We start from the raw sequence: 14,007 nt of genomic DNA, 5'->3' as shown, positions 1-14,007 counted from the left end.
CATATCCTGGGGTTGCCTCGCGGCGACGGGGAGCGCTTCTCAGCTGATTGATTTGAACCACCCATAGTTTTTGGTAGATTGCCTTTCTGTAGTCGATGTTGATTTTGATTTGTATGATAAACTGGATTTGGCGCTGGAGTACTACCAACGTTGAAGGATAAAAAAAAAATCATACTTAAAACTTAGCTGAATAATGGGAAGGCGTTAAACGGTCACAAAGTTATGGTTATTCCAACAATGTGGTGACTGGCTTTCAGGCCCACCGGTTGACAGAATGTAACTCTTTCACCTCTTGCCCTGGGAATGAAAGGGAAGGAAAGGGAGGAGGGGCGCCGTGTCCGTTTGGAAAGTTGCAGATAACAGTGCCGTCCCACTCCCACGCCCGGATAAGGTCCAGGCTCCAGCGGACCGCTTTATCCGAGGCGATACAACGCTATGGTCTGCTGTGCGACAGGACCATGCGAGCCGGCAGCACTGGTCTGCGCCGCCTTCTCCCGCGGCTCTGCCTGCTGATCATACCACTGCTCCTGGTCCTGCAGATTTTGGTCGGAGTGAAATTACCTGGGACTCACCGCGACGACTCCTCCCAGGAGTTCGCCTTCACCATAATTAGCATCGAGAACGGCCGGAGTCTGTCTCTACCGGACGGCAGCGTCAACTCCCGGAACGCAGAGAACGGGGGCCCCGAGCTCTGGGACGAGGAGGAGGGGCCCCGAGGGGCGTCCGGTCCACAAGGGTATGAAGCCCGGAAGGAAGAATCCCCACGGCAGGTAAATACACATACAGCACTCGATATATGTGCAGAAAAGTCATTCATAAGACGACAAAGGGCACAGGACCAGCTTTGCACAACCCAACACTGGTATAAACCTGTCAGTGTATGAGGTGCAGTTTTAACTGACATTCCCAACTGCTCGCCTTGTGATGACACGAATGTACTGAGAGATTTATAACAGGCGCTGGGAAGTACAGGCGATCCGGCGCCCGATAAGCGTTTGTGGCGCAGCTGCAGTGTGACAGCGGGCGCCGATGGGGACCTCACCTTGCACAGTCGTCAGCAGTCTCACCAGTCGGTTAAAAAACCAGCAAAGACAGCAGCAGACGGCAGTATTTTGAAACTAAAATTAGCTCTAGCGAAGCTACCCTCTGTTTCCACGCCAAATGGAGAAACCGGCCAGTGCGCAAATGAACTTTCGCTTTGGTGTAAAAGGCACATGGTATAAATGCAAATCCGTCTTGAGATGCGAAATAACAAATCAGCATGTTTAATGTCACGCACCAAAATGGATTGCATCTGAAGGGCAAAGTTTCTTTTTTCCATTATTTTGCAACGGTAGGCTACCTCAGCATTTGCAACTACCAATGCATTTACATAAAGTTGGCCAATCTATCTACAAGGGTTATAGATGGTAATACCATCAAGTAAAACTGTTGCTCAGTGTATGCTACGCTGGTGGTGTCACGGTATAAAGACAGACTAAGGTCTCTGAGACATATCAAGTTGCATATAAGTTAAAATTTCTTTTCAATTTTGCCCCCACGTAACCTACAGATTTTAGCCAGTACTGTGTTTTTTTTGGTTTTTTTGCATCTTATACAACCAGATGATGCCACAGCCCCCACAGCGCATTTAGATGGCTTTTTGAGTGCCACGGTGGTGAGGTGTGGCAGCTGGGTACGCGTCGCTGGAGCCCGGCATGGGGGAGGTGCCAGCGGGCACGCTTGCGTGGTGCCTGATGCTCCAGTGTGGGAACGCAGACTAGCCTGGGAACAATGTACTGGGAATGGGAGCAGAGCTGGTCCTTGGCTAAGTGCTGGGCAATGGGGGAAGGTGCCGACGGGGCCGCCACACCAACACCCAGAGGCACCTTAGGCGCAGCGTGACGAGGAGGTGCGGCTCCTGCGGCTCCTTCCCCGGGGTGTAACCCAGTTTGTGTCCCCCACCATCTTCTCTCCTCTCCCATTCTCCTTTTTCGTGCTTCTCTCTCGGTGCACACCCAGCCCCCCAGGGAAAATCCTCTGACTCAGGCTTGTCTAGTGAGTCATTCCCCCACCCACCCCCTTTTTCTTGCTGGTGATCTCCATGGTGACATGTTGTAGGTGGTGGGGAAGGGGGGGGGGGGGGGGTCTGCGTACTGTTGGGGGTGGGGTGCAGTTGTTGGGTAGGAATGAGAATAATTCTCAGGGTATTCAAAACGCCAAATGCCCCCAGGTGGGGGCTAGAAACAGACACAGGAGACAGAAAGGTCCCAACCTCCAACCCTGCCATGGCTGGTTTTTCTGAACCGTAATGACCCCCCCCCCCAAAAAAAAAAAAACTGGTCTGACAGACCCAAAGTATTCAGGCACTCAGACTTGCACTTAAATTATCGTGCTGTACTTACTCTCCATTTTCTGTGGTTTGACCTTCAAGTGTGACCTCATAACTTTACCCAGAATCCTCTGCTACATGTTTGGTCCAGCTGTAACATATTAAACGTGAGCAGTGGCCATCAGAGCACTTGCTGAGTAGCCCCGAATGCAGTATGGGAGCAGAGGGGCTCTTGCTCATTGGTACACCACCATACCAACTTGATCAATCAGACTCCATTAGGGCCAGACCCTCAAACCTTAGCCTGGGATGGAAATGTCAAGCTCTTTTTTTCGTTCAAGTCTGCTAACTTAAGGGATTATTTTGGGTGTTCTCTGTACATTCTGGCCCGTAGGGTTTGGCCGGCGTGGTAATACACTACGCTAACATTTGGGTTCTGTCTTAAAAATATCATCATTAATCACCCTGACAAATATTTTATAGTCATAAAAAAAAAAATCCCTTTCATATGGTCCACAATCCATTTAGGCATGTGCCAGAGCTCATTGTGTATTCAGGGATTGTTCTTCACCTACACTCAGCCACTGCACAGCATGTTGCGCTAATCTAACATGCAATCATGTTATTTGTCCATAGGAGGGCGCCAGGCAGCAGCTGGAGCTGTGGCCCTGGGCGGCCAGTAGTCCCTCTCTCACAGCAGAGGTGGAACGGTTTGTTACCTACATCACCACGCCGCAGGTAAGTCCACCTGAGAATCCGACACCACACCTTCTTATGTGTGGACTGGTCTTTCTGCTGCGCGTATGGACTCAACAAACGGCACCAGTGTAAAATACCTCTGCATTGTCCTTCCAAAACATCTTCTAACTACTTATCCTGGTCTGGGTTGCGGGACACTGAATTGTGTCGACTCATTTTGTATTTCATTGCTATCTTCAATATTTTAACAGTGCCATACAGCGTATATAGGAATGACCAAAACTGATAAATGCAAAGAATTATCACAAGTATGAATATTGGATTCAGTAGATAATATGCTTGCACAGATAGATGAAGTTGCTGCCTCTTTGTAATGTTTCTCCTGTAATCTGATCCCCAGTGGAGATGAGCCAAACCTCAATGTGCCACCAGAGCCCAATACACTGTCAGGCCAAATGTATGCGAACACCAGCTTATCCAGTATCTCATTCCAGAACTAAGGGTATTGATATAAGGTTGGACGGCCATCGTGGCGATAAAGCCTCTTCTCTTCTGGGTAGGCCTTCCAGCAGATACAGGAACCTGGCTGGTGGAACTTGCTGCCATTCAGGTTGGGCGTTGATGTTGGGTGGTCAGGTCCCTTACTGTGAGTTTGTAAGTGAACTCGCTCTTCTGTATGGCCAACCATTCTGCTGCCAATGTTCGCTCATGGAGATTGAACGGCTGTGTGCTTAATTATACACCTGTTTCAGCAATAGGTGTAGCTTAATAAGCCAATTTATCTTCTCTAATTAATAGGGGTGTCCACATACTTTTGGCCATGTAGTGTACATCTATCACGCATTGGTGATCCAGTGACATTCGCCTTCTGTCCCCCTGTAAAGGTGCAGTGTTCGCAGGTGCTCCTTCCAGGCGAGTCCCAGGCTGAGTCCCAGGCCAGCTCATGGGCCTTGTGTGCGGATGGCTGGAAGCTGCCGCTGGATCAGCCGCGGTCCTGCGTCTCCTACTCCTTCAGGCATGTCGTCATATACTGACACATTTATGAAGACACACTTTTTGGACCAATTGAAGCTTCTCGTCTCTTTGCCAGGCCAAGGCCATTCAGATGATGAATTTGTGCAGGTGAGAACCTGTTGGACAGTTACTCCACTTTTTCCACCTGTTCTGCTGTCTTCAGCATGGACCAGAAGGACAGAGCCTTTGTGGAGAAGATGCTGTGGGCGGGTTGTGAGGTGCACCAATTTGACCCAAGTCCAAGGAGGGAGTCTGCTTCAGGCCAGGTTCAGCAGCACCGTATCTGGATTGACTGGCGGGGGCCCCGAGGAGGGGTGCAGAACAGACCTGGACATGGCTTACCCAGGAGGCTGAGTGCCATCATGGACGCCCTGGGACACAGAGAGGTGATAAATTCACCATCTGACTCTCCATTGCTTCAGCAACACTTTCTGTGCCACAGAGAGCCTCCATGGCAACAGTGTCCACTGTCTCACACATGCACGCTTCCAGCCCCTCCAGTGGGGACTTGGACTCCGATCAGTCCTGAAAGCTGTTAGTGCCTAGCATTTCCACAAGGTGTCATTGTTTCCCCATTAGCTCAGCTTCACTTCATTGGAGAAAGTCGTCAAGTCCAGTCTGGAATGTCTTTGCCCATTAAATAACTCTACAACTAGCCTCTGCCTTTCATAATGGCAGATGTTTGACCTCAGTTGATGGCTAAAAATATGATACTTTTAAAAATTCATAATTACTTAACTTCATTATTTTGTACCTGGACAATTAAAACGTTATCATACAATTATCGCCAAGCGAATTAGTCTGTGCATGGTGTAATTTCTGAATGTGTGCATGACTGGGTGCCTACAATGAATATTGACTCAGCTATATAATGTGTGTCCATCTGTGCATTTGCATCCTGGCCTATGTCTGTGTCTGATTGCTGAAGATATCTGACCATCTGTCCCCCTCCATGTTCTGTTCAGGTTCATTTTCTAAACGCGGACCTGGAGAGCGCAGAATGGCGTGTCCTGGAGAGCTGGGCTCTCGACGGCACCCTGGGTAGAATCCAGCAGCTGCTCCTCACAGTGCACCTGCAGTGGGCCGGGTTCGAGGTGGCCGGCAGTGACACCGAGGTGGTGCGCTTCTGGTACAGTGCCATCCGTGGGCTTGGCGCGGCGGGTTTCAGCCTGCTGCACAGTGCCACGGGCACTGGGAACACCATCCTGCGGCACCCACTGCCAAAGGTGCACAGCACGTACACGCTCACCTGGGTCAAAACTGAGGGGGTGCTCGGCAGTGACTGAGTCACATAACTATACAAGCACCCACCAACTAAGTCAGAAGGATGAACTTTCCCAGAAAGAGCAAAGCTAGATTCTTTGAATACGAAGGATGACCTTGAATCTTTTTTTTTCTTCTTGCAATTAAACCAGAAAATAAGTTTTTCCCCTTTCTGCTTGCGTTTTGTTGTGTTGCATACGTCTGGAGCACTGAAAGGTTGCGACTTCGATCAAGGAGAAGAAACTACGCCGCCGTAAATAAGGACGCGGACAGTCAGCGTCTCCACCGGACCCCGGTGAAATGTGTCCGACACCTTTCGGTACCTGCGTGACACCGGTCAACGCAGTGCGTTAAGAAATGGCTTTGAAACGCCACCCCGAAGCTTCTCTTAAGTCGCCATTTATGTTTTTAAAGAATTGTATCCTGTTTTATTACCGTTGTTTCACTTTGTAGTAGTCATCTGATATTTATAAAGATTTTAGTAAAAAAAAAATTTAAGTTGTCATATCTTTTGTATTAATTCAATATAAAGTACCGCAAACATCTTGCTCGCCTGTAGTACTTGGTATAGAAACATAATTTGCATTATAACGAGCCATTATAAAGTAATCGTGGATATCAGCGTCATGACATTTTATCATGATGTTTATTAAATGGGGTTCTGGTCGGTAGTATTTAAGCTGTTCTTATCTGCGGCGATTCCCGGCTGGTCACATTTGTTCACAGCAGCTGTGCAAGAAGAAAGGAAGACTTGTCAACGACAGTAGTTGTGTCTGCTGATCAGGTTCCCTCCAAAGACGTATTTTACCCACTAGCTTTACGAGACCTGAGCGGAAGTTGTGCCATATTGCCACGGCTCAGCAAACTCTACCACTGACTTTGCTCCAACAAGCCCAGCACTGAGGAATGCCGTGACTCCCCACCCTACTTCCATTCTGAATCAAATATGCGAACGCCACGGAAGATGTTTACCAGTTATTTGGGTGGAGTTACGCAATTTACGTCCATATTTCCATATCCGAGCGCTAGAACAAAATTGACGTGCTAGCAGCCAATCAATTGTTACCACACCGCTGCGGCGACCAATCAAAAGTACGCAAATCTGGGACCTTCTGCGCTTCTGCTTGAGCTTCTAGTTGCGGTCAATGTAGACTTTTTTTCCTCGGTGCCAAGAATTCTCAATTTAAAGATGATAGTTTGCACAGATCGTACGTGAACAACTCGAGGATCACACCGTTAGCGAGTTTTCTCACCCGGAAAGGTAGGATTCCTTCAGTGTCTGTGCTACTCATCTAAATACTAAGAGCTGTAGTTTGAACAAAACGCCTGTCAGATTTTTTTTCTATCGGCGCTGCTTCCATAATTATGGGTGTTTTCGGTTTACTTCCTGCTAAAGTTCAGATAACGAAACCTTTGGTAGAATAAGAGTTTTTTTCCAGTAGAGGGGCTCGTTTAAGAGGAATGTTCGTATTATATGTTCATACTCTGTCCCTAATTTGGGATGGTGATGATGGTGGTAAAAGAAATACGATTGTTCTTCGAGAGCTAAGAAGGTCCATGTCGAGAGTGAGATCAGTCTGGGCGCTGGCTGCAGTTAGCACTTTAGCTCCCAAGCTAGCTAAGAAATGAAATACTTTTTTCCTAAGATGACTGTTGAAGTTTTCTTTAGCCCACATGGTACTTTGGTCACCCTTTCTTGACTGTCAGCTTACATTACGAAGCTTGTGTCTGAATGTAATTTACGAGAAATACCGCCTAAGTGCGTTAGAGAGTAACGGGGAAGGGGCTCTGCGTGCTGTTAGGAGAGGCAGCTCATCCCGGCCGGTAACTCTGCTCCCTTCCAGCTTTTTATGTCAGCTCGGTGTGACCCGGAACGATGCGGGCCGGTACCGGTCCGGCTGCTGGGCTCCGCGGCCCTCTGCCCCGCGCGAGGGAGCCAAACCGCCGCCGCCGCCGCACGTCCGTCCGCTTCTCTCCGGCTCAGCTTCACTCTTCACAATGCGCTTCTTCTTTTAAAATATTCTCTTGAAAGGAAGCCGTTTGTCATTTTTTCCTCCTTTACAGTAATATGTCGGTATAGCCCCCCCGCCCAAAGCATATACCGTCTTGCTTAGGAGTAAAAACGAACCCTTAAGACGCTGGCAGAATATTGTACTAATATAATTGCCTTCAAGCATTAATTATTTTGCCTATCAAAAATGTCAATAAAATAATGTTGCTTATTTTGGCGCAACCTAATTGCGTGCATGTAGATTTCACCCAGCATTTATGTTCTTTTTCAGTTAGATTTGTGAGAGCTTCCTATGTTTTGTAAATTTTACATATTATACGCTTTATATTTTGTAGCAAACGTTACACAGAATTTTTCTGTATACAAAATTCATACTGTGAACGCAGTTTTTTTCGGTCCCTACACGATGTTTAATAGGCCACAAAGAAAATATTTCAATTAGCTATTTTAATCTGATAAAACGTATATTATATTGAAACACAGACTCTTTAATCCTGCTTTACTCTGTCTGCTGACACGAATGCATTTATTTCAGCGTGTTGTACCAAGTGATGAGGGATGCGCGACCATTACTAGGAAGTCTTTGGGCTATTTGCTGTTTTGAATGGGGAAGTTAAATTCGACTTGCATAAAGTTTGACTTGCGCAGGGGTCTGTGGAACATGTTACTTGGGTCAGGCGAGAACTGCCTGTACTCCACAGCCTTGTCTTCTTGGGACAGTTTTTTTCCTCAGCTATTTTTTAAATCTCTCTGTAGTCCTGCAGACAGTGATATGCATTCCTGTCTTTGCAGTATAGTTTTGCTTCTGCTTTTGACCCCCCCCCCCCCCCATGTCTATTTTTGTCCTCGTAACCCGCTGAGTGTAAGCCTTTCTTTTAAGAGTTCTCTTCTGACTTCTTCCTCTTGACATCCTTCATTTCCTAAACTCTGTCACTGATTCTGATTTTCACTCCCCCCCATCAGGAGTGAGCTGACCCTCCCTCTCCCCATCACGTGGACCCATCGCCATGCCGCTGGTGACGCGTAACATAGAGCCTCGGCACCTGTGCCGCCAAACCCTACCCAACAACGTCAAGAGTGAGCTGGAATGCGTGACCAACATCACACTGGCCAACATCATCCGGCAGCTGGGCAGCTTGAGTGAGTGGAACCCAGCCGTATTGGGGCTGTTGGAGGTGGGGGTCACAGCTCAGAGGTAGCAGCAGGGGGAGACTGACGTGGCCTGCTGGGCCCTTGCCTTTCCCAGGTAGATATGCCGAGGACGTCTTCGGGGAGCTCTTCGTCCAGGCCAGCCACTTCGCCCTGCGCGTTAACAGCCTGGGAGAGCGTGTTGATCGGCTGCAGGTCAAGGTGACACAGCTGGACCCCAAAGAGGAGGAAGGTGAGAGCCGTCCCGCTGTGGTTCCCGGCAGTCTGCACCAAGGCCCTGAGAATGGGGTGTAAAAGGTTTCATGGATCACGTTTTCTTTCCAATGTTTGTCGTTCTCCAGACGTGGTGCAGGCTGCTTTCTGTTCCTGTCCGGCATTCCTGTTCTTAACCTTCGCATTCCTCACCCCCCCTCTCCATGTGTAGTTTCCCTGCAGGCCATCACCACCCGCAAGGCCTTCCGCAGTAACCTGACCCAGGATCAGCAGCTCTTCATTCGGCCCTCCCTTCCTGTTCCGGTTCAGGAGACCTACATCAGCTGTGACCAGCCGCCCCCCCTTGGCAAGCTCTCCATGTACAGGTGGGTATGCCCTGCTGGCCGTGTGTCTCTCGTGGCCACCCGCTAGTGCAACCCCGCGCGACATTAGCGCTCTCATTTAGCCGCGAGTTCTAACACTGCTTCTCCACCCGCCTGTCTCAGGGATGACGGCAAGGAGGCCCTCAAGTTCTACACTGATCCCTCCTACTTCTTTGACCTCTGGAAAGAGAAGATGCTGCAGGACACCAAGGACATCATGAAGGAGAAGCGAAAGCATAGGGTCAGCCAGCTGCGTCGTGTTCGGTTGCATCTCTATCGCTGCTCATTATAGTACTTGCATCGTGTTGCATTATTCTGCATTTTAAAGCATCACACTGCAGTACCTTTTCATCTATTGCATTCTTGAGTAGGCATGAAAGCACATTACAGGCCTTTGCAGTCACCCCGCTGCTGATTGTATCTACTCAGATAATGCTTAATGCCACACTGCTCATTTGAATCAATTGCAGGCACTAAAGCAGCTCAGATTACACATGGTCAGAGCGTCCGTTTGGATGCCAGTGTAGTTCCTTCCAGTGTCAGCATGTAGGGCAGCGAGCAGTCACAGGAACTCTCCGTGCGGCACTCATGCTTCCCTCTCCCTGCCCGCGAGCAGAAAGAGAAGCGGGATAACCCGAATCGTGGCAACCTGAACCCACGGAAGGTCAAGACCCGCAAGGATGAGTGGGAGAGGCTGAAAATGGGCAAGGAGTTTGTGGTGCCCAAAAACGATGGCGACATGGAAATGTAAGTCCAGGATGGGATGTGTGTATCTGTCTGTCTGTGAGATAGTGACATAGTGTGTAGCTTTGTTTAGTGCCTTGAGATCGGGGAATGTTGACTCTGTATGTTTCCTCTGGCGCCCCCATGTGGTGACCTGCAGTAATGCATCAGAGCGTTGTGGGGGGCGGGGGGGTCTGTGTTTGTGTCTGTGTGTTGCCCTATCCCCCCTGTTCTTCCGTTGTGCATGTGCGAGTGTGCCCCCACCCTCTGCATGATTGGCTGTTCCTCGCTGTGCCGTAGGAACTCCAACGAGATGCTGAACGGGAGCATCTGTTCGGGGGAAGGGCTGGGCACCTACGGCTCAGACGGCTACCTGGACCAGAGCTCCTACGACATGGATTCCCCCCTGCAGCCACCGCCGCCTGATGAGTTCCTGCCCCCGCCGCCTCCAGACATGACGTAAGCTCCGCCCTCCCCAGCCTTCGGCACCAGCAGGAGAGTGAGTCAACATGAGCATGAGATCCTGCCTGAGCAGATGTTCCAGTGTCTTGCTGGCTGTTAAAGCTCGACATTGAGATGAGCGTCACGAAGCGGCGCACGATTCAGCAACCTGCGTAACAGCAGCAGCGCACGGCGGAAAGGGAGCGTGGCGCGTGACGTCCTCCGGGGTTTTTCTGAGCCTTAATGGCCCATTTGATAGATTGTGAGAATAGAGGGAAATAAATGGGCTTTGTGTGACTGCCGAAGTCTGCCATGAGCAGCCCCTCCCTTCAGAAATGTTTGATCAGAGCACTAGAGTGCCCCCTAGTGTTGATGTGGTGTAAACGCAGTGGAGGCCCTGCCCCATTGTCCTGTTATCCTCTAACCCAGCATATCTGCTGCCTCTCCTTTGCAGGAGTAGCGAGGCTGAAAGGGACCCCTCTCACACACACATGATGAGCCCTGCACACGCTCCGCCACCTCCACCCATGAGTCCTCACCAGAGCCTGGCTCCTCCGCCTGTCCCTCCACCCCCTCCACCTTTTGAGATGGCCCCTCCCCCTCCCCCCGATTTTGGCAGCCCCCTTTCCCCACCCACCTCCCTCCCCAACTTCCCGTCTCCACCTGCACCGTCTCTGGCTCCTTCCGAGGATCAAGCAGCTATTCCGCCTCCACCTTCCCTGCCACCCGCAGGGCCTCCCCCACCCCCACCTCCGCCGCCTCCTCCAGGCCCCCCTCCTCCTCCAGGACCCCCGGCTCCCCCCCTCTCCTCTGCCAACACTGCGTCTCCCAGCGCCCCCAAAACTCAGCAGGTGGCTGCAGGAGGTGCACGCAGCGACTTGCTGCAAGCCATTCGGCAAGGTAGTGTGTCCATGTTGCCCCGCCCGTTCCTCCTCCCCTGTCGCCCTGCTCACCTGCCTGTCACCTCCTGACCTTGACCTATGACCTTTGCCTCCAGGATTCAACCTACGAAAGGTGGAGGAACAGCGCGAGCAGGAGAAGCGGGACCACGTGGGCAACGACGTGGCAGCCATCCTGTCGCGCCGCATCGCGGTGGAGTGCAGCGACTCCGAGGATGACTCCTCTGAGTTCGATGATGAGGAGTGGTCTGAATGAGACCTCCTTCCTCGTGGTCACTGCAGCCTTCAGCTACTGCTCACACTCTCTAAGGTGTGGAGGGTGGTCTCTCTCCATTTCCCTCTGTCCAGGGACCCCTATGATAATTATTAATCTAGTTATGGACTGAATCAATCGAAAGCTTTCCTACTAAATTTCTCCCAACAGCAAGTCACGTGTGAGTTAACAGATCGAGAAGCTTCTCATACATGCTAAAATGTTCCAGCCCTGACACTGGCCTGTTAAGCCCGTTTAGCTTGCTGGCCTGTTAGCACAGCACCTCCTCTGCATGTATACACTGTGGCCTCCCAGCCCGCCCACCCGCACCCTGGTCCTGTTACTCCAAGGCCGTCACATGAAGTATTCATGGACCCCTTCAGCCTCTCCACCATGGGCAGGCGAACTGAGACAGTTTTATGTGTCAGTATGTCTCTGTCTGTGTGCCCAGCTTAACTGCAGTCAACCAAAGTCTGGCCAAGTGTGCGAAACGCATTCATTATATTTTTTGTCTTTGGTCCTTCTGGAACTTTCTGTAAGCCAATGCATTCTTTATTAGCCTTCATATGATATCAAAAAAATCTTTGAGTGTTCTATGCAATTATGTCTGCACCATAGTTAAACATTTCTTCAGTATTGTCTTCTCCACAATTTTATTAAAAAAAAAATAATAATAATAAAAAAATGCCATGATTATTATTAAGAATCAAACTACTGCTCGTACCTGAGGCCGTTATTTATGATCTGGGCCGGTGAGGTGACCAGTCAGAAAGGCAGGGTGCCTTGTGGGAAGGTGTTAGTAAAGCAGTGGGCTGGTGACCCCCAAAGCCATGCAGCCATTCTGAGAGCCGGTGCTTGATCCGTGGAATGGCGCTGATGCAGCCCTTCTGCTCTGACCCTTATGTTGAAAGCTACAGTGCTGTTATATATAGCCGGTGTGCCTTTTTACGTTTGCTGCTACCTGTGTATGGTAGTGCCTCTGGACCGCAGTGCTCTGCCCCGCAGTGCTCTGCCCCGCAGTGCTCTGCCCCGCAGTGCTCTGCCCCGCAGTGCGGCTCACACGCAGAACTAGGGATGTCCAGTGTTTCAAAGACATGGCTCTTCCATACTTGGTCCTGCTTCTGCCACGTGTTAAAATTGGCTACTTATCAAGGTGTGAAAGATTTCAGTAAATAGTGGTTAGACGATTAAAAGCACAAATACTTCATTCTTGATAGAGCTAATTTTTAAAGGACTCCTGTTCTGTTGCCTGGGCAACTGATGGTGGTGATTTGGGGGGGGGGGGGTTCCACCCAGCCTATTCCAACCCCACGCCCCGGCCCCTAAAGCTGGCTGGCTGAGAGATGTGTAATGTAAATTCTGGTTATCTTCTCTGTTCATGGGCCTATTTTTACCTTTGTGCTGTTGGTGGAGGGGCTGGTGGTGCTTCTCACCGAGCGGAAGAGAGTGGCAAATCTCCAATCAGGTAATCCCCCCCCCCCCCGTCAGGTGTCGAGTGTTTATTTCATATGTTTTTTTTTCCTGGTGCCTTTGCTGATTATGTTGTGCCTTAATTCTTATTGCCAATGATGTTTATTGGTGTGTGTATATGAAAGACATGCAAACTTTGAATCAGGTAGTATGTTTTAGTTGTTTGAAGTATATTTTTCACCCTAATCTTGAACAGAATTATGTAAATGATTTCATAAATGGATAAAAACGACCTTTAGGTCACTGATGTATCTCTTTTTTTAATGAATTAATGCCCCCCCACCCACTGTCTTTTGATCATATTTGTTATTCTGTGTTGCTGGTCCAGTTCATGATGTCTTTCAGTTTCCTCGCTTAACTGTCTGACATTGCAGAGCTAATATGATGATCTTGTATTCATTTGCAGTACGTTTGTTGGTTCTTGTCTTTCTGACTTTTAGTGTAAAGTCACTAGCAGCTTTGATTGGTGAAGCCATGCTTCATGGTGCCTCGCTGGCTGCTGCAGCTGCCTGAGGCCTTTCTGCAGGGTTGGGGCCATTCCGAAATGCATTGATCAATTACAGTCCAAATCAGGAAATGGAACTGGAGTTGGAACTTAAATCTCCCTGAAATTCAAATTCAACTCCAATTCTGTTCCCCGTAGTTTTTTTTCCAATCCGAGCTCCAGTTCCATTTCCTGATTTGGACTGGAATTGATCAACGCATTCCGGAATGGCCCCAACCCTGCCTTTCTGGTTGGGGCCTTGAATGGCAGCTCTGCTCTCTGTGTGGAATTAACACTTTCTGCCTGTGTTGTCATTCTTCCTGGAAATCCCATGGCTCTCCACCTTGAACTGGCCAAACTTAAAATTAGGAAATGTGCCCAGGCACCATACATTACACTGGTGTTTTCATCAAAGTTCTCTACCAAATTTGATTTTGCTGTCAACTAAATGATGATAAATATTGCATTGTGCCTTCTCAGTTTTCTCCTGTGCAATTCAGTTTTCCACTTAGAGTAGAAATGATAGCAATGCTGCCTCACCCCTTCAGGTTGGGGGTTCGAATCCCTCATTATGTGTGTAGTTGAGCATGTGATCATGTCTCTGAATATGCCCCCCCGGGTGGACTGGCATCCTGTTGCGGGGGCATCCTGGCCTTGCGCACTATTCCGCGTGCCACTTCCCCTCCCCGCTGCGACCTGGCCTACAGTCAGCGAG

At 49.5% G+C, this 14,007-nt stretch overlaps 2 protein-coding genes across 2 annotated transcripts; both read left to right on the top strand.

Moving 5' to 3' along the window:
* Positions 1-368: 368 nt before the first annotated feature.
* On the top strand, positions 369-5,451 carry LOC111839711 (probable methyltransferase-like protein 24). Its single transcript, XM_023803894.2, has 5 exons — positions 369-770; positions 2,948-3,049; positions 3,895-4,025; positions 4,188-4,410; positions 4,990-5,451. Exons 1-5 carry the CDS (start codon positions 459-461, stop codon positions 5,308-5,310), a joined length of 1,089 nt encoding a protein of 362 aa, XP_023659662.1. The 5' UTR covers positions 369-458; the 3' UTR covers positions 5,311-5,451.
* Positions 5,452-6,390: 939 nt separating this feature from the next.
* wasf2 (WASP family member 2) lies at positions 6,391-13,771 on the top strand. Its single transcript, XM_023803893.2, has 9 exons — positions 6,391-6,548; positions 8,262-8,438; positions 8,545-8,679; positions 8,872-9,025; positions 9,146-9,263; positions 9,639-9,769; positions 10,046-10,204; positions 10,641-11,086; positions 11,184-13,771. Exons 2-9 carry the CDS (start codon positions 8,306-8,308, stop codon positions 11,339-11,341), a joined length of 1,434 nt encoding a protein of 477 aa, XP_023659661.2. The 5' UTR covers positions 6,391-6,548; positions 8,262-8,305; the 3' UTR covers positions 11,342-13,771.
* The last annotated feature ends 236 nt before the right edge of the window (positions 13,772-14,007 follow it).

The sequence above is a fragment of the Paramormyrops kingsleyae genome, chromosome 23 (genome assembly GCF_048594095.1).
Source record: "Paramormyrops kingsleyae isolate MSU_618 chromosome 23, PKINGS_0.4, whole genome shotgun sequence".
Taxonomy (NCBI): Eukaryota; Metazoa; Chordata; class Actinopteri; order Osteoglossiformes; family Mormyridae; genus Paramormyrops; species Paramormyrops kingsleyae.
This window is presented reverse-complemented; position numbering and strand designations above follow the sequence as displayed.

Excerpts from the sequence above, each read along its gene's own strand:
- LOC111839711 (XM_023803894.2), top strand. The coding sequence starts at position 459 with ATGCGAGCCGGCAGCACTGGTCTGCGCCGCCTTCTCCCGCGGCTCTGC. Across the intron at positions 771-2,947 it reads AGGAAGAATCCCCACGGCAG|GAGGGCGCCAGGCAGCAGCT; the intron begins GTAAATACACAT and ends ATTTGTCCATAG. Across the intron at positions 3,050-3,894 it reads CCTACATCACCACGCCGCAG|GTGCAGTGTTCGCAGGTGCT; the intron begins GTAAGTCCACCT and ends CCCCCTGTAAAG.
- wasf2 (XM_023803893.2), top strand. The coding sequence starts at position 8,306 with ATGCCGCTGGTGACGCGTAACATAGAGCCTCGGCACCTGTGCCGCCAA. Across the intron at positions 8,439-8,544 it reads CCGGCAGCTGGGCAGCTTGA|GTAGATATGCCGAGGACGTC; the intron begins GTGAGTGGAACC and ends TGCCTTTCCCAG. Across the intron at positions 10,205-10,640 it reads CCGCCGCCTCCAGACATGAC|GAGTAGCGAGGCTGAAAGGG; the intron begins GTAAGCTCCGCC and ends TCTCCTTTGCAG.